Source organism: Dendropsophus ebraccatus, chromosome 6, assembly GCF_027789765.1.
Source record: "Dendropsophus ebraccatus isolate aDenEbr1 chromosome 6, aDenEbr1.pat, whole genome shotgun sequence".
In the NCBI taxonomy this organism is placed as follows: Eukaryota; Metazoa; Chordata; class Amphibia; order Anura; family Hylidae; genus Dendropsophus; species Dendropsophus ebraccatus.
The window spans coordinates 6,239,919-6,259,785 of record NC_091459.1 but is presented as its reverse complement, the minus strand read 5'-3'; the positions used below and the strand labels follow the sequence as shown (position 1 = coordinate 6,259,785).

The window sequence follows — 19,867 nt, the reverse complement described above, 5'->3', positions numbered from 1 at the left end:
GATACAGTAAGTATAGCTGTTATATAGCAGCCTTCAGGAGACTGGACCTGGATACAGTAAGTATAGCTGTTATATAGCTGCCTTCAGGAGACTGGACCTGGATACAGTAAGTATAGCTGTTATATAACTGCCTTCAGGAGACTGGACCTGGATACGGTAAGTATAGCTGTTATATAGCTGCCTTCTGTAGACTGGACATGGACACAGTAAGTATAGCTGTTATATAGCTGCCTTCAGGAGACTGGACCTGGATACAGTAAGTATAGCTGTTATATAGCTGCCTTCAGGAGACTGGACCTGGATACAGTAAGTATAGCTGTTATATAGCAGCCTTCAGGAGACTGGACCTGGATACAGTAAGTATAGCTGTTATATAGCTGCCTTCAGGAGACTGGACCTGGATACAGTAAGTATAGCTGTTATATAGCTGCCTTCAGGAGACTGGACCTGGATACAGTAAGTATAGCTGTTATATAGCTGCCTTCAGGAGACTGGACCTGGATACAGTAAGTATAGCTGTTATATAGCTGGCTTCAGGAGACGTGATTTGACCCCTATCACCTAGTTATGTCCTATCCTATGCATAGATGATAACTTAAAATTGTGGGAGTACCCCTTTAATTAGGGACTCTATACGAATCCAATCTAGTCAAGTGCTGACACAGTAACGCTCAGTGTTATTAATACAATGAAAAATGACCTTTATACTTCCTTGTGTATAATAGAGTTATTACTTGATCTGCTGACACAATGTTGCAAACATTACTATAGATGTTCCCAATACTTTATGTACAATCTTGGCAGTGCAGTTAATCTTTGACAGACCGGGGTTATTAGAGCCGACGTCTGCACAACAGGATGATCTCTGATAGGAATGGCCTAGGTTTCGTTTCTTGAGAATAACATACAGGTCGCTATTGACTGGAGGGTAAAGCTGTTGTGTACATGATATCTGCTGAAGATGGAGGAAGACGCCTGGAAGGACGCTTTCCAGAATGAAATAATAATCAGAAACATCTCCCATTTCTGGAGTCTGGATATAGAGGAAAGTTTCCAGAAGCATCCGAGCTGGTTGCAGTATACAGTGTACTCCTTTGCCAGGTAGGATAACAAAGTATAAGAACCTTTCTTCTCTGCTGTGCACTAAACTATATTACTGCCATCTCATGACACACAGCACAGCATATATCCCCGCCATATAGCATCACATATACTGATAGGATAGATCATTACTATCTATGCAGCGGGGGATGATTTCTGGAACCTCGACCAATCCCGAGGATAGAGAGGATGCCGCAGTGCCCCGGCTTTAGTGGAGAACAACGCAGATATCACGAGGAGCATCAGCTTAGCCCAGAATATTTCTTTAGGGTCCATTCACATGTACAGGATCTGCTGCAGATATCAATGTGACTGAATGATGGAACCCGGGATCAGATCTGCTGCAGGTCCTCTGAATGTGAATTTTCAAGATTTTTATGCAGGAGCTTTTTTTTTTTTTTTTTTACCATTTATAGGGTGCGTTCATACGTACAGGATCTGCAGCAGATTTGATGTTGCAGATTTGAAGCTGCAGATCTGCGGCAGATCCTGTATATGTGAATGCCCCTTAAAAAAATAAAATACTGTATAAGCATAAAATAGGTTCTCCTTCTCCTTGTGCTCATTTTGAAGTATAACATACATATAACTCAGGATGGTTGGGGTAAGACCAGGAATATGGGTGCCCGCAATTCAATTGTAAAAAGATAAAGTTCCTGCAGTCGTCCCAGCATCTGGCCGTATAACACTCGGACGATCTTATAATAAGTGTGAACATAGCCTTACAGTGAAACAGATGCAAAAATCCTGCATTTATCTAGACTAAGGCTAGGTTCACACTACTTTTTTTTTTTTTTTCTCAGATGAAAAAAAAAAAGCGGATGAAAAATGAATAGAAAACAGATGCATTTGAGTGCTTCCTTTTTGATCCGTTTTTTTTTTTTTATTTATTTAGTTTTATTATAGAAAAAAAAAAAAAACAGATCAAAATGCATCAGTTTTTTTTTAACATACCGTATTTTCCGGCATATAGGACGACTTTTTAAGTTTTTAACGACTTTTTAACAGAATTTGGGGGTTGTCTTATACGGCGGGTATGGTCGCCCCATACGGTGGGGGGGGCTCAAAAATAGGCGCATCCCCACCGTATGGGGTGACCATTTAAAAAAAAAAAAAAAAAGTCGACTCACCTGGGCACCATTCCTGGCCTCCGCGCGTTTTCTCCACTCCCCGGCGCAGTCAGTGTACGTCACACTGGCTACGCCGGGGATGCCCGAAGCTCTCCCCAGCAGCGAGCGTCTAATCGGAGCTGCTTGGCTGCTAGGGAGAGCTTCGGAAGAATGACAGAGGCTTCAGGAGGCTCCAGAAGTACCCGAAGCCTCTGTCATTCTTCCAAGCTCCCCCGAGCAGCCGAGCAGCTCCGATTAGATGCTCGCTGTTGGGGAGAGCTTCGGGCATCCCCGGCGTAGCCAGTGTGACGTACACTGACTGCGCCGGGAGCGGAGAAGACGCGCGGACACCTGGAACGGGCTCAGGTGAGTTAACAGTTTGTTTTTTTATTAACTTAGCTGCAGGCAAGTCAGGGGTTGTCTTATACGCCCATTGTCTTATACGCCCATTGCCTTATGGTACACAAAAATGTGGTCAACCATGTTTATGTTAAAAACTGAAGCTTTTTTAACCCTTTTTTTAACCGTGGAAATCAATGGAAAAACAGATCAAAACGGATGCACAGAAATACATTTTTTTTTTTTTTTTTTTTACAAAAACAGATGAAAAAAAAAAAAACGTAGTGTGAACCCAGCCTTAGTCTACAAATTGCACATGCCAAAAGTAAGGGGTTGTCGTGCGTATACGCCAACTAAGGGCCAGTTCACACAGAGTAAAAGTGGTGGAATTCCACGGCAGAGTATTCCCGCCTGCCTCAGTGTCATACAGTCTGTCTATCTCCTGTCATGTGAAGGCGCACAAGCCCTCCCGGGATTCCGCGGTGGAGAGTTCCACTGCTCTTACTCAGACAACTGGCCCCGAGGCTACAAACATATTTGCAGTAGTAGAGCGCCATGTATTATGATGGTTCCTTCTTCCTATCTGATGAGGACTGTGTTTTATAGACTTTACAGGTGCTGGTTGGGTGAGAAAAAAAAAATAATTCCAAACTTTTGTTTCCCCACTTTGTAGGTTCTGTTGCCAGCTGTGCGGTCGGCGCTGGGCTTCTGCCAAGGTGCACATTTTATTCCAGATACGGCTAATGAGAAAAACAGGACAGGTCATGATGCACGTCTTCAAGCAGAGGTGTAAACTGTGTAACGCCGCGTATTATGAACAGCCGGAGTTCATACCCGAGAACATAGAAATCGCTCTAACAATGCTTGTTAACAGGATATGCGAAAAATTCTATAATATACCTAAAGAGAATCTGCCGTCCAGGAGTTTCATCAGAGACGGACGACAAGAGGGTCCGCATGATAGTAGTAACTGCGAGGGGTGCGCGCATGGTGTGTGCCACCAAAACAGCAATCAGGGCAACGTCCAATACTATCGACCTCGGGTTACTGGAACGGAATGGGATAGAAGATATCAGAATAATAGATACACTGACCAATATGACCAAGACAGCGGATCCTGCTGTAACTGCTGTGTTATTCTGTAAGTTTTATCCACAAACTACAACACTCCATTAAAGGGGATTTTTTGCTCTTTTAAATCAACTGGTTTCAGAGAGTTACACAGATTTGTAATTTACTTCTACTTAGAAATCTCAAGTCTTTCAGTACTTATCAGCTGCTGTATGTCCTGCAGGAAGTGGCGTATTCTCTCCAGTCTGACACAGTGCTCTCTGCTGCCACCTCTGTCCATGTCAGGAACTGTCCACACAGCAAATGGCAGCGGTCATGCCAGCATGGACAGAGGTGGCAACAGAGAGCACTACGTCAGACTGGGGAGAATACGCCACTTCCTGCAGGACATACAGCAGCTGATAAGTACTGGAAGACTGGAGATTTTTAGGTACAAGTAAATTACAAATCTATATAACTTTCTACACTAGTTGATTTGAACGACCTTTTGCCGGAGTACCCCTTTGAATTGTGTCTGGCTTTGTAGCTAAGGTTCTTCAATTGAATGGAGGTGATCTGCAATACGAGACACAACCATGGAAAAGTGTTTTTAGGGGAAAAAAAAAAAAGTAGAATTTAGATTCTGTACAACCTGACAAACCCTTTTAGGTAATAATTAATAATAAAAGGAAGTATGATTAACATGTGAACCTTCTATTGTTTTCCTTTGTAATAATAAAAACTAAATTATTGTGATTAATAAACGGCCGAATTTCTGGCTCAGACCTGATGGTTTTATTGTTTCCTCGTGACTAAATATGTGTAAGGGCCCTATTCCACCGGACGATTATCGTTTGCATAATCGTTAATGATTAACGATCTCAAACGACCGCTATTGCGAAAGACCTGAAAACGTTCACTCACTTCCATGGAACGATAATCGTTACTTATGATCGTAATTGTGATCGATTTTTTGTTGCTATTTATTCGCTATTGCGTTCGTATCTATTGCGAACAACCGAACGACGTCTTATTCAATGCGAACGTTTTGTGAACGAGCAACGATAAACATAGGTCCAGGTCTAAAAGCCCTATTCCACGGGTCGTCAGAGGAGCAAATGAGCGCTCTCAGCGCTCGTTTGCTCCTTGTTCCCCGCTCGCTGCCGCTGCTATTCAATGCGGCTGCAGCGAGCGGGTGTGCGCGGGAGGGGCGGTGGGGAGCTGCTGGGGGGCTGCCCGGGTGATCGCTAGATCGTCCGGGCAGCCCATAGGATACAGCAGCGTCTGCTGCCGACGCTCCTATTTCACGGAGCGACGACAGCAGATCGCTGCTATGTCAGTCAACATGTTGAAAAACAAGCGACTGCAACTATCAGCCGACATGAACGATGTCGGCTGATCGTTGCACTCTATTCCACGGGACGATTATCGTTCGTAGCGGCCCTATTCCACCGGATGATTATTGTTTGCATAATCATTAACGATCTCAAACGACCGCTATTGCGAAAGACCTGAAAACGTTCACTCATTTCCATGGAACGATAATCGTCACTTATGATCGTAATTGCGATAGTTTTTTCTTCGCTATTTATTCGCTATTGCGTTCGTATCTATTGCGAACGACTGAACGATGTCTTATTCAATGCGAACGATTTGCGAACGATTTGCGAACGAGCAACGATAAAAATAGGTCCAGGTCTTATAAAGTGATCAACGGTTTCTCGTTCGGTCGTTAATCGTTAACTGCATTTCAGCCGAACGATTATCGTTTAGATTCAAACGATTTAACGATAATCTGAACGATAATCGTCCGGTGGAATAGGGCCCTAACTCACTGACTGGCGGATAATGGTGAGAGATACGGTTATATTACGGTTAGCAGTGTTGTCTTTCCTCCGATACTTCAGAACATACAGAAGGGTGAATATGATTGTGAGTCTGTACGAGGACGGGGCTGATGTGAGTGATGGCGCTATATACTGTAAATAAAGCAATTATTATTATTAATATTATCATTATTAGTGCAAGAAGCTCGTTGATTTCTAATAATTTGTTACAAGATAATTCTTGTATAAAAAAGGTTTCTTTTCTTTTTGTATTTCTATATCTGTTTGATGAACAGCTACAATAACATGATACAGAAAAGGCAGCAGTGATTGTTGTATTTATTTATTATTTTATTCACAATCCACATTTATATTTTTTGTACGTTTTTTATTTTGTGGTCTGGAAAATCCTGCAGCCTTTTTTTTTTATAGCAGTTTACTGCGTATAACATCATTTAAAAAAAAAATATGGTTGGAAATACTGAACACAAAAAAAAAAAACTGATTCCCCCCCCCCCCGCAATTTCGGCTGTAATAAACATCATTTCACTTTATGGTTATGTTGCAACAATGTCTTTTTCTGGACACATTGTGGGAAAATAGTCATAGGCTATGTTCACACAACGTTAAAAATGGAGAAAAAACGCTTGATTTCGCTATTTAAAAAAACGCCAGTTTTTGCCGCAATTTAACTGACTGCAATGCCATTGCATTGTAGTCAATGGGAAGATGGACGTCCAATGCACACAATGCATTGAAAAACGGACGTTTTTGCCGCGGGCGTCAAAATAATGAACATGAACATTATTTTTGGACGTTTTTTGCAAATGGCGGACGTTTTTTATTAGTTGTTCACACACAGTTCTTCTTTTGTCACCGTTCTTTCTCAGTTTTTACTATTAAAATCAATGGATTTTTCAATTAAGCTACAACCAAAGGGCAATTAGTAACCCCAAACTAAGATACCCGTCATTGCACTAAGGGGATGCCAGGCTTCTAAAAACGTCCGTTATTTTAGACTCAAAATAAAGGACGTCATTTTAAACCAAGCTGAAAAAACGTTGTGTGAACATAGCCATAGAATGTAAGAATTATGGCTGTAAAATGAGTGGGGGGAATTTACCAAGACTGTCATATCTATGTGTTGGTCATAAGTAAATTTAGCCTCAGAAATCTTTGGGTACACTTGACACAACATCTTTTTTTTCTTGTTTGGCCGCCATCATTTGAAATAATGGATGTTTTTTGAAAGCAAATGCTGGCCGTCCGAACAAAAAAAAAAACTTTCAAACAGCCAAAACAGATAGAGATGAGCTGAACGCAGGTTTGTTTTGAACTTGGCAAAAAATTTGTTTTGCTTCCAAACTGAACTTTATAGGAAGTTCGGAACAAAGTCGGCCAGATGGCGGCCGCACATTAAAAAAAAAACTAAAACACGGGTTTTCTCTCCTGCTCTCACTCCCCGGTGTTCTCCTCCGGGTCTTTTGAGTCTTCAGCCCGTTCAGTCAATCACTGACTGAGACAGGACAGCGCCGCCGCCAGCGATTGGCTGAAAGAACTCAAAAAATAACCAGGATTCAATAGCTTCTTCACAAAAATTCTTTTCTTTTTTAGTTTTTTCTTATGCAATACAAACTTCCATGTTATATAATGTATAAACAGAACATCCCCACAGTGCTCAGGAATCAGGAGGATCCGATGACTACGCCACAGCGCTGGTAAGCTCCATTCCTCTCAACAGGACGTAGAATGATGACGACAGAGCGCGCTACGTTTCGGGGTTCGCCCCCTTTGTCAAGCATAATTGGACTGTGAACCCGTCACCATATTTAAACCAGCAGCTATCTTACATATCATTTCACTATAATAACAATGAAATACATGTTAGACGTTTACACTAATAGCGATGACTACTATATTTATTCTCCATATTCATATTAGTCCTAGTAATTGCCACCGTTACTATATACTTCCCCATTCCTGAATAACTATATATAGATGTTACTAATTGTTCCAACCCTCATAAAAATACTGCAAAGTTACAGATCTCACTTAACCCCTTAGGAGACACTTTCTAATAAATAAATCCAGTAATTTCCTTTTTATCTCATTTCCATTTGTCCCCTGAATTTCTTCCAGTACAAGTCACTTTAGATCGGACACTTTGCGGCCATATTCATGAAGGTGGCGGCTACTGGGGTTTCACCAAACTTGTTGCCCTCTCTGTCATCTCCATCATGTACTTCTTTCCTCAGTAATTTCTGCACATATGTCCGTATAGCAGATTTATCCTATCTCTAATCTCTCGTGTGGTCTGTCCCATGTATACACGTCCGCTTGGGCATCTTAACATGTAGACAACATTGCTCGTTCTACACGTGTACATGCCTCCTAACATGATTTTATTACCTTTTTGTGGATGACTGACACTATCACCTTTAATGATCCCACTACAATGCTGACAGGAGACACACGCTGAGGTCCCTTTGGGACGTGTCCTGAGTCTCATTTGCCTAGATTTCACTGGTCCTCTTATGTCGGATTTGACTGCCATGTTGGCGATGGACTGACCTTTTCTATATACAAATCTCGGGGGTTCCCTCAAAAAACCTTCAATATTTCTCATCATGTTTTAACATAGTCCAATATTTCAAGATGTTTTTTCTTATAACATTGGAACTTTTATCAAATTTGGACATTATTTGTCCTTCTTTTTCATCTTTATCATGTCTTCTCATTAAGTTCTCTCTAGGTATCTTTGTCACTTCATCCCATGTGCTTTATTCACCTCCTGTTTTTTATATCCTCTTGCACAGAACTTTTCCATCATTTTAGTTCCCTGTATCTCACAACTCTCCTCATTTTTACAGATGCGTTTTACTGGCATCAATTGACTCTTGGGGATCCCCCTAAACGTCATGGGAGCATGATGGCTAGTTCTGTGCAACAAGTTATTTCTGTCCATTTATTTGGATGTAACTAAGTGTCCACCTGACCATCCTTTACTGTCAATTCCACATCCAAATATTGTACCGTTGTTTCATGTATTTCAGCATAGCGCCACAAAGAACGATAAAGAACAATACAAACAGTGGAGCAAAACCCAAGATACCAACAGGGACAAAGAAAAAAGTGGTGAGCTTGTTTATTTATCATCTCGTAACCTGACTGAAGCTGAATCTAGTGCTTATCGGAGGGTTGGGATTTGTTCCCACACAAACTATGTCAAAATTTCACTTTATGATAGACTTTTCCAGGATGTGTCGCGCTTAAAGATGTATTTCATGGGAACAGAAAAAAAAAATGCTACACTAGTACAAAGGTTCCTAAAGTGTAAAAACAAGTCTAATTTTGACCCTGTAGTAGAGAGTTCCTCACTTACTAATTTTGAAAAAATTGTGATTGAAGAAGTCATGATGATAAAAATATAATCAAAAAAGCCGATAAAGGATCGATCGGATCCGATAAAAGATTTTTCTGATGATTTAGTAATGACAGTCACCGAAGCATATGATCAGGGAATCGTAGACAAGGAGCTCTGTTCCGTACTTATTAATCAGAATCCGAGAATTCCGTTTTTATATCTATTACCCAAAATTCATAAGCGACTGGATCATCCACCAGGTCGCCCTATAATTTCGGGTACAGGCTCCTTGTTTTATGCACCCTCATCATTTGTAGATCAATATTTGTAAGAGTTGGTTAAGAAATTACCACAATGTTTAAAGGATGTTACTGATTTGTTGGTTTGGTTAGAAGCTCTTGATGTCAGGGACGTAACAATTGTTGGAAAACTGAACATCAAGAGCTTATATACTAACATACCTTGTAATGAAGCCTTAGGGTCTGTCCACACGTACAGACTCACAGCGTAAATCTCGCTGCGAGTCTGTCAGGTCCTAGCAGTTCCCTGTCACTACATACTCTCAGCTGTCTGAACGACCGCTGCGAATATGTAATTCTGACCCCTCCTTAACCTCTTCTGCTCCCGCCCAGCTCCTGCTCCGCTGTGTCTGTATACATTACCTCTCCTCGCTGCACCAGTCCCGGCGTCCTGCTCTCCCGCCCAGCCAATCAGTGGCTGCGGCCGGGCAACGCACTTATTGGCTGGGCGGGAGAGCAGGACGCCGAGACCGGTGCAGCGAGGAGAGGTAATGTATACAGACACAGCAGAGCAGGAGCTGGGCAGGGGCAGAAGGGGTTAAGGGGCCGGCAGAATCATCGTTCAGACAGCTGTGAGTATGTAGTGACAGGGAACTGCCAGGACCTGACAGACTCGCAGCGAGATTTACGCTGTGAGGCTATGTTCACACAACGTAAAACTACGGCCGTAGTTTTGCGGTGTGGAACATAGTCTTATTGTCAATTGGATCCCGGCCGGAGCGTACACACATCGTATACGCTCCGGCCGGGACCCTGTGCGGCGCCGGAAAAAACTGACAGGTCAGTTTTCTGCGGCCGGAATTCAGTGAATTCTGGCCGCAGAAAGACCTGTCAGTTCACACAGTGAAGCGAGCGGCTCCGGCCGCTCGCTTCACTGTGCGCTATGGGAAGCTCTGATGCGGGCGCACGCTGATGCGCCCGCATCAGAGCTCTGCGGCCGGGAAAATCACCCGGCCGGTACTTAAGTACCGGCCGAGATGATCCGGCCAGAGACCGGCCGTTCCTTTACTCGGCCAGGGTCACAGGACGGCCGGTCTCATACGTTGTGTGAACATAGCCTGAGTCTGTACGTGTGGACAGACCCTTAGAAGTAGTAAGAGACAAATTATGTGAAGACTCCACCTTAGACAATTCCACGATTAGGTTTTTCACGTATCCGCTTGAGTTAGTTCTAACAAAAAAAGTATTTTAGATTTGGAGAAGATTTCTCTTTACAAACACAAGGCGTTTTGATGGGGTCTCCAGCAGCCCCTAGTATCTCCAACATTTTTATGGCTACGTTGGAAGATAGATGCCATCTAAATCATGAGCATAGTGTTCAGCTGCATACTTGGTTAAGATTCGTGGACGATGTCCTGTTGTTTTGGACTGGTATCAGAGAACATTTAGATTCCTTCATTATGCACCTGAACAATGCTCATGGTTTAATAGAGTTCACTGCTGAGACACATGAAACAACGGTACAATATTTGGATGTGGAATTGACAGTAAAGGATGGTCAGGTGGACACTTAGTTACATCCAAATAAATGGACAGAAATAACTTGTTGCACAGAACTAGCCATCATGCTCCCATGACGTTTAGGGGGATCCCCAAGAGTCAATTGATGCCAGTAAAACGCATCTGTAAAAATGAGGAGAGTTGTGAGATACAGGGAACTAAAATGATGGAAAAGTTCTGTGCAAGAGGATATAAAAAACAGGAGGTGAATAAAGCACATGGGATGAAGTGACAAAGATACCTAGAGAGAACTTAATGAGAAGACATGATAAAGATGAAAAAGAAGGACAAATAATGTTTTAGTCTAAATTTGATAAAAGTTCCAATGTTATAAGAAAAAACCATCTTGAAATACTGGTAAAACATGATGAGTAGAGATGAGTGAATACGATTCGATCGAGTAGGTATTCGATCAAATATTGCGGTATTCAAAAGATTCAAATTCAAGTAGTGTGGTGAATATGCGGGAAATATTGGAAAGCCCTCCCATCGCAGTTGACGCTTTTTTTTAATCGAATCATCATGCAGGGAGGCCGTGAGGGACCCTGGGAGGACGCACGCAGCGCGAAAACGGCGTCTACCCTCATCGGATGGCTGAACCACATGACCTCGAATCTTAAATACTTGGCTGCCGCCTCTCGACCGCAGATGAGCTTTCAACCTAGTCAGGGCGAGATCTTGGAGCAGGGAGAGATAGGTTTTAGTAACGTTTTGGTCAGGCAGGATTACTACAGTGACTTATAGTGTCCCTGTTTAACACCACTAAGGGCACGTAATACATACTGTTCCAGTAACGTTCTTACAGCATTACTCGTGATACGTGCGGATAACATGACGCTCTGCGGACGCACATTGGAATCATGTATGTAACGCTGCGCAAGAAATACGAATGAAATGTGTGAACATTGCCATAAACGTTTGTAAAGCGTTTGAAAATATTTTTCCTTCGCAACTGCAGAGAGTGGCATTATACTGTGATTTTGGGGCGTTGGGTAACCCAGGCATGCTCCCCATAATGTCCCAGTGTCATTCCGGAGGTGCTGGCATCATTTAGGGAGGTTTCATGGGGGACTTAGCGACCTCCAAGAGGTCGAATTTGGATTTCCGAGTGCTGCAAATTTTTTTCCCATAGAATATAATGGGATCGAATAGCCGAATCTCGGTGCCTATTCGATTCGAACTCTCGAAACTCGAATATTTCGCTACTCTCTCATCTCTAATGATGAGAAATATGGAAGGTTTTTTAGGGAACCCCCAAGATTTGTATATAGAAAAGGTCAGTTCATCGCCAACATGGCAGTCAAATCCGACATAAGAGGACCAGTGAAATCTAGGCAAATGAGACTCGGGAGACACCTTAGCGTGTGTCTCCTGTCAGCATTGTAGTGGGATCATTAAAGGTGATAGAGTCATCCACAAAAAGGTAATAAAATCATGTTAGGAGGCATGTACACGTGTAGAACGAGCAATGTTGTCTACATGTTAAGATGCCCATGCGGACGTGTATACATGGGACAGACCACACGAGAGATTAGAGATAGGATAAATCTGCTATACGGACATATGTGCAGAAATTACTGAGGAAAGAAGTACATGATGGAGATGACAGAGAGGGCAACAAGTTTGGTGAAACCCCAGTACGCTCCACCTTCATGAATATGGCCGATATTCCAATGAAGTACTCAATAAAGAGTCTCCACTGATGCCCCCAAAAATTTAAATATGCAAAACAAGAGTCCATGGAGCCTCGGTTGCGAGTCTCAAAACATGGGATAGCCAGATATCTCTAGCCTGTTGCCACGGGGTGCCTCCATGATGGGGAGAGCACCACACCACCCTGATAGCCCCTAAAGTCCCACTCGGTTGCGAGTATTGGAACATAAATAGGGAAACAACCGGGGTGGCCCCTTTTTGTCAACGTCTAACTCAAGGTGCGAGTTTTGTTGGTTGATTTGTCATTGCCCCAACCAGCCAGAATCCTGCTCCACACTGACGAGGGGCAAATACCCTGAAACTGCTGTCTGTGGATGGATGCCTGCCTTGGCGAGCCCTTGTCATACTCGCAATACTCTGCACATAACAGGATTACATGAGGCGCCATCCTCCCGGACCCTTTTTTTATTTGTTTTATTTCAAGACAGAAACTGTCCAGAGCAGCAGAAAATCCCCATAGAAAACCTCTCCTGCTCTGGACAGTTCCTGACATGGACAGAGGTGGCAGCAGAGAGCACTGTGTCAGACTGGAAAGAATGCACCACTTCCTGCAGGACATACAGCAGTTGATAAGTATTGGAAGACTGGAGATTTTTAAATAGAAGCAAATTACAAATCTATATAACTTTTTGAAATCAGTTGATTTGAAACAAAATGATTTTTTTTTTCCGGAGTACCCCTTTAAACTTCCTGTTCTGTACAGATCATTTTCTAGCAGTGGCCTCCTTATCATTGCACTAATGGAAGGCTAGGAAGCCTAATGACGTCCGTTATTTTAGACTCAAAATAACGGACGTCATTTTAAACAGAGCTCAAAAAGACGTTATGTGAACATAGCCAAAAATCTGCAAATAATTAGACAGTAAGTGAGAGGTTTTAGAAAACATCTAATTACATATAGTATGGAGCAAAACAGGCAGGTTATATTCTATGGCTTCCTTTCTGCAGCTGCTACACGGCGGCGCACTCCTGGGATGAAGGAGGAAGAGTAGTTTCATTTCTTCAGAACCTGAATTCTCTGGGAGGAGGAGGAGGAGGAGGAGGAGACGCCTCACATATAAGAGCAACATCACGTCACCATTCCATAGAGAAGAAGAGAGACTCTATATCCATACATATATATCCCAAGAAAACCAGGTAAAATTATTTAGCAGAAGATGTGACCCTTATATTACTATTTGTATTCTTATTATATTATTCTGCTTTTATGTATTCAGATCAAAGCATGCGCACACTGTAAACATAGATTTCTTTCATCAGTTTCTTTTACTAAAAGGCAACATTTTTTTAGTGCTATGTTAGTTCCTTTTAATTTCAAAACAGAATTAAATACAGTTTTGTTTTTGTTTTTTCCCCCCTATAGTAATGTATTGATGCTAAACTCAAAGATGTATTCAAAATAGCATCAAACCTAACGGTTGTCATTGTCTGAATGCTAATCTTATACAACAGATATAGATATAGTATATACATTTAATACGTTTCAGTTACAGCAGAGTCCCCTGTGTTCATAAATATTGTACAATTTGATATACAAGGTAAAATTATATATATATATATATATATAATTATTATTATTATTATTTTATTATTATTATTATTATTATTATTATTATTATTTTATTTTTATTATTTTTAATATTATTATTATTATTATTTTATTATTATTATTATTTTGAGGTAAAAATACAGCCATATTTTCAGTGTACTAATGGCTCTATTGAAGTAAATCGGAAATGTCAGCAGTTTTCTGCTTTTTGGGCTTTTTTTTTTTTTTTTAGTTTTTGTGACATTTTCTCATTTTAGTGTAAATCTGTATGCACTTTTTTATTCCTGGTGTTTTATCCTATGTGTTTTTTTATTTTTTTTACATTACAAGTCATTTTATTTGACATTTCAAGTCCTATAATTCTATCATTGTGTGATTCCAGGATGTCTACTAAATAATTAGGGGGGGGGGGGGGGATTCAGACGCTGCAGGTTTTTTGCAGAGATAATCTGCAACCTATGTACAATACAACGCTAGGGATGGGGTTATACAAAAACTCAGTCACATGTTGATTTTCAAGTACTAGTTATTCCAGATTATTCTAAATGTGTTTGAGTGATCGCTGGTTTATTAAATTATTTTTTTTTTTTAAGGGGAACAAATGTAATAAATTATCAAATAAACATTCATATCTAGAATCCCAATACTCATAACGTCTTATTAGGTTAACATTAATGTTGTAACATAGTAAACTGCATAACAAAAAACAACAAATTACCCCCCCAAAGTGACGGTATAGTGATCGCTGATGATAATGTTGTTGGGACTGGAGACAGAGAGACCTGCAGAAGTAGTCACCCGCTGAAAAAAATAAATAAATAATAATATAAATAAATAATAATATATATATATATATATATATTAATAATAAAAAAATATATACTTTTTTATTATTATTATTTTATTTATTTATTTTTTACTTTTTTTTGTTTTATTACACAGAACAGGAAGGTTTGCTTAGCTTAGGATGAATGATACGACTTGGATTGAAGAATTTGCCAGTGAGATTGCGGAATCTGATGTTCCTGATTTATGGATTTTAAATGTGGATAGGAATCTCCTGAAGAAGAACGATGCTGAATACTTTACACAGAAAACGTTTGGCAGGTAAATAAAGTAGCTAAAGATTTAAATAGTAATAGATTAGGAAAGTATCCTTGCAGAGTGTATTATATGTTTGAAGGGGTAGTTTACCAACTATTTTTTCCTTTTTAGGGTACGTTCACACTTACCGGATCTGCAGCGTATTTCATTTAAATAACTGAACACAGCATCAAATCTCCACCATTAAATCTGCTGCGGATCCTGTAGGTGTGAACGCACCCTAAATCAACTGGTGCAAGAAAGTGCCAGAGATTTGTAATTTACTTCTATTAAAAAGATCTAATTTTCCAGTATTTATCAGCTTCTGTATGGCCTGCAGGAAGTGGTTTTTAAGAAAATTTTAAGAACAATAAGCAGGAGAGGTTTTCTATGGGGATTTGGTACTACTCTAGACAGTTCCTGACATGGACAGAGGTGGCAGCAGAGAGCACTGTGTCATACTGGAAAGAATACACCACTTCCTGCAGGACATACAGCAGCTGATAAGTACTGGAAGACTGGAGATATTTTAATAGAAGTAAAATACAAATCTCTGCCACTTGCTGGGACCAGTTGATTAAAAAAAATTTTTTTTTTGTGAACAACCCCTTTAACTCTGTAAATTCCTATGTAGATTTTCACTTAAACATGGGATGCAGCCATGCAGTTTTTTTTCTGATATGTATATATTTCTTCTATCTCTCTCCTAGCTTTCGCTGCTTACAGTGCAAACGGGCATGGAGCTCATCTACAGTCGTCATATTGTTCCGTCTGACATTAAAGAAACACCAGAGATGTGGGTCGGCGACAATGAGGACCTTCAAACAAGAATGTCAGTCATGCAACAATGCGACAATGCAAGAGCCGACAATATCCAATGAGAACAAAGAGAGAGTCATCGGCAACGTGGTCAGTCATATCGAGAAGGTGTTTTATGGGAAACAAGATGTGACTGATGACCGTCCACCTTACATCTATGGCAAACTGGAGGGGCCGCATGATGAAAAGCACTGCGAGGCCTGCAAGTTCCATCTGTGTGACAGGCAGAGCACGTCCGCTCAGGACGTTGCTATTGGGGTCGGGGGTCTGGTATCTGCTCTGGCTATTGGGGTCGGCACATTAGCATTAATGTACATATCAAAAAATTAATAATTTTTAGGGTTTCCCCTTAATAATTTGGAATTTAGATTGTGACGCCCCCCCTCCCCCCAGGGACAGGGACCGGTGTAAGTGATGAAATGCTTGTACAGCGCTGTGGAATATGCTGGCACTATATATAAATAAATAAATTATTATTACAGTCGCATCTTTGTTCTCGACTCTAAACTCAATTTGGTTCAAGAAATATATCACTGTCTCGTCTGGACTTGTGCTCCCTCAATTTTGAGCTCAAGCTGGGGCGTAACTACCACTGTAGCAGCCATAGCGGCTGCTATGGGGCCCACTGCTTCAGGGGGCCCCGTTGTCCCTACTGTAATACACTGGGCCCCCTGAGCTGTCATCATTTGCAGCACCAGGTATCCAAGCGAGCCTGCCTGGTTCTCCAAATATCCTGCAATATAACTGCAAGTAATCCTAACAACCGATTGTAGTTCTTACTAGACTTGAAGGCTTAGTGGTCGGTCGGGAAGGGGGGCCCATCAAAAGTTCTCTATGGGGCCCAGCTATTTCTAGTTACACCTCTGAGCTCAAGGTAAAAGGGTAACCCAAGTGTAAGGTGTGGGTGCAGGTGCGACGACACAAAGATAGAGCAGAGTCCAATGGCTTAACCAGGGTAACTTTCTTTACTGCAAGAACTTCAGTGCAATACAATACAGTTGTGGTGATAACTTTAAGAGCCGGTGCAGGTGACAGAGGAAGAGGAGAGTAGAGGCTGAGGTAGCTTGAGGAGTGAGTAGGGGACCATCTTGGGGGCATTGTCCAAGTAGTAGTGTACTCTACCGGGATGAGAATTAGTATAAGTAGAGAAAACTACCCGTAGTCATGTTTAGATAGTAAGCTATCTGACCGCCTTCTGCCCAACGAGTTCAGCGAGTGCCAAGTTGGGTAGTACGAGCCCCAGGTCTTCACAACTGAATGTAGCAGACTTTCCGAGACTTCCCAGAAGAGCCGTGCGTCATCAGTAGGATACATCAGCTTCCAGCTATTTGTCCTACTGGGGGTCAGTACCAAGCTGTGTTTACCGCCCTGAGAAGAAAAAGAAGGGATCCCAGGTGTGGATAAGGTTTCCTCAAAGGACGCCTACCCCTCCTGAGGGTTTAGCACTGCATCCTGGAGCAGGCCACTTGCATAAAATAATTTTTCTGGATCCATCTCTGTGGCCCATGATAAGGGTCCTGGCTTGAGCCAGGCCCAGCTTCACTGCAGCAGGATCTCTCTCTCTGGCTGTGTCTTAGTCCCTCCACACCAACTGACTAACAAAGACCAAAGACCCCCCTCCAGGAACTGACCTCCCTTTTATTGGGGAAACTAAGCCTCACAGTGATTGGTGGGGTTGTGGAAGAGAGGAGAGAGAAGAAGTGTAACAGGTGGAAAAGTGAGAGAAAAAAACAACATGTGACAGGACACAGTTGACCCATAGTTTTCCTTCAGCTGTGCTCCATAGACAACATAAGTACAAAGCAGAGAGTGACATCTAGTGGGGAAAATACACAACACCACCTTCTTCTCATTGTGCGATACCTGACAGAGGCTCTTTCCCCAGGTGGTATAGAAACTTAGTGAACCACATGTACCAGGACACTACACTAAGACGGGAGGATAAAGCTGTCAATCACTGGCAAGACAAGGAGTTAACTGCGAATACGCAGGGCGTTAACCAGAAAGTGATCAATTAGGCCAAGACAGAATCCACGCCTGTTCAATCTGGAGATGACGGAGATGAGAAGCACGGCGTCTGCTCACACCTAGCTTATCTATTCCTTTAGGAGAGGAGAGAACAGCTAGGTAAACTTTGACAGATGACCATCATCCCTTATATCAGGACACATCAGTGGCCGCAGGAGAGAAAGGAAACATTATAATAAAGACCTATGGAGAAAGTAAAGAACATCGACTCCCTCCTCTAACATACAGCTCCATGTAAATATGACTCCCTACCTCTCAGCTTCCTCCAACCAGTGGCGTAGCTACCATAGAGGCAGGGTAGGCAGTTGCTATGGGGCCCATGCAGGAGGGGGGCCCAGGGGAGAAGGTAAGAGCGTTTGTCCTTCTTCTTAACCCCTTATGTGCTGCAGTGTGTAAGTGACCCAATGATTACTTACATGCTGCAACGCAAAAAAGGGTTAAAAAAAAGACAGAGATCTCTCCTTCACTGCTCTGATAACCCCTGACCTCTGTTCTCCAGCTGCAGCAATCAAGTAGGAAAGAAAAATGTGCAGAGCTCCGTGCAGAGGTCAGGGGTTATCAGAGCAACAGAAACAAAGCGTGTATGTGTGTATGTGTATATATATATATATATATATATATATATATATATATATATATGTGTATGTATGTATGTATGCACAGTGCTTTGTGTTGTGATTAGGGGAGGGGGGCCCCTTAAAATTTTTTGCTATGAGGCCCTGTGAATCAGAGGTCAGGGGTTATCAGAGCAACAGAAACAAAGCATGTATGTGTGTATGTATATATATATATATATATATATATATAATGTATGTTTGTGTTGTGATTAGGGGAGGGGGGCCCCTTAAAAATTTTTGCTATGAGGCCCTGTGAATCCTAGCTACTCCCCTGCCTCCAACGTCCTATGAAAATAAAATTACCCCTCTCCAACATGCAGCCCCATGTAAAATAACATCACACCACTCATACATGCAGCCCCATGTAAAATAACATCACACCACTGCTACACGCAGTCCCATGTAAAATAGAATTCTCCTTTCCTTTAGCTTCCTCCAACCAGGACCCATGAAACAATCACTTATCTACAGTCAGTCATACACTCTCATGTAAATCACATCACACCACTGCTACATGCAGTCCCATGTAAATTAAAAATCATTTACCTCCCCTCAACCTCCCCATACAGCCAAGTAAAAACATCACTCCCTTCAAAAATACAGCCCCATGAAAAAATTCATCACTTCCTTCCTTTAGCCTCCTCCAACAATCAGTCCTATGTAAATAACATTTCATCACTATAACATACCGTGTTTCCCGAAAATAAAACAGCGCCTTATATTAATTTTTGCTCCCAAAGATGCTTTTTTCAGGGGATGTTTTTTTTTCTATTTTTTCAAGAAGAATTCACAGGTCACATGCACAGCAGGGACAGCTTATGGTATGGCGGCTTCTTGCCACCAGGGGGAGCTTACCACAAGACACTCGTACAGGACAGCAGGGACAGCATACCGTATGGCAGCAGGTATGGCAGTAGGGGACAAAGAGCCGCAAGAGCCGCAGGAGCCGCAGGTGACGGTCTCCATGTCCTCCATGCAGCTGTTCTGCAAGGAACTGTCCAGAGCAGCAGCAAATCCCCATAGAAAACCTCTTCTGCTCTGGACAGTTCCTGACATGGACAGAGGTGGCAGCAGAGAGCACTGTGTCAGACTGAAAAGAATACACCACTTACTGCAGGACATACAGCAGTTGATAAGTACTGGAAGATTTAGGATTTTTTAATAGCAGTAAATTACAAATTTATATAACTTTCTGAAACTAGTTGATTTGAAAGAAAAAGATTTTCGCCGGGGTACCACTTTAAGCAAATGACAGGATGCCACTATATCAGTCCCAGCAGGATGAGATGACAGAACTGTTCCTTTGCTCCACACAGTCTGGACTCCGGCTGCTATGAGGGAGGGGGGATTGAGCCTCTATTATTGGCTGGATCTAAGTTTCGTTTCTCAGTAAATGTCTCTGTTCTGTAGGCAGCCGCTGTCTCCTGTCTCCTGTCTCCTGTCCGCTGTCTCCTGCCCCTGTCTCCTGTC

At 42.0% G+C, this 19,867-nt stretch overlaps 2 protein-coding genes across 2 annotated transcripts; both read left to right on the top strand.

The window, feature by feature from the left end:
- Positions 1-804: 804 nt before the first annotated feature.
- LOC138794616 (receptor-transporting protein 3-like) lies at positions 805-4,394 on the top strand. The gene is made up of 2 exons (XM_069973384.1): positions 805-1,101; positions 3,223-4,394. The coding sequence occupies exons 1-2, from the start codon at positions 962-964 to the stop codon at positions 3,692-3,694; spliced, it is 612 nt and encodes a 203-aa protein (XP_069829485.1). The 5' UTR covers positions 805-961; the 3' UTR covers positions 3,695-4,394.
- Positions 4,395-13,346: 8,952 nt separating this feature from the next.
- LOC138794615 (receptor-transporting protein 4-like) lies at positions 13,347-16,239 on the top strand. Its single transcript, XM_069973383.1, has 3 exons — positions 13,347-13,438; positions 14,793-14,957; positions 15,644-16,239. Exons 2-3 carry the CDS (start codon positions 14,818-14,820, stop codon positions 16,080-16,082), a joined length of 579 nt encoding a protein of 192 aa, XP_069829484.1. The 5' UTR covers positions 13,347-13,438; positions 14,793-14,817; the 3' UTR covers positions 16,083-16,239.
- The last annotated feature ends 3,628 nt before the right edge of the window (positions 16,240-19,867 follow it).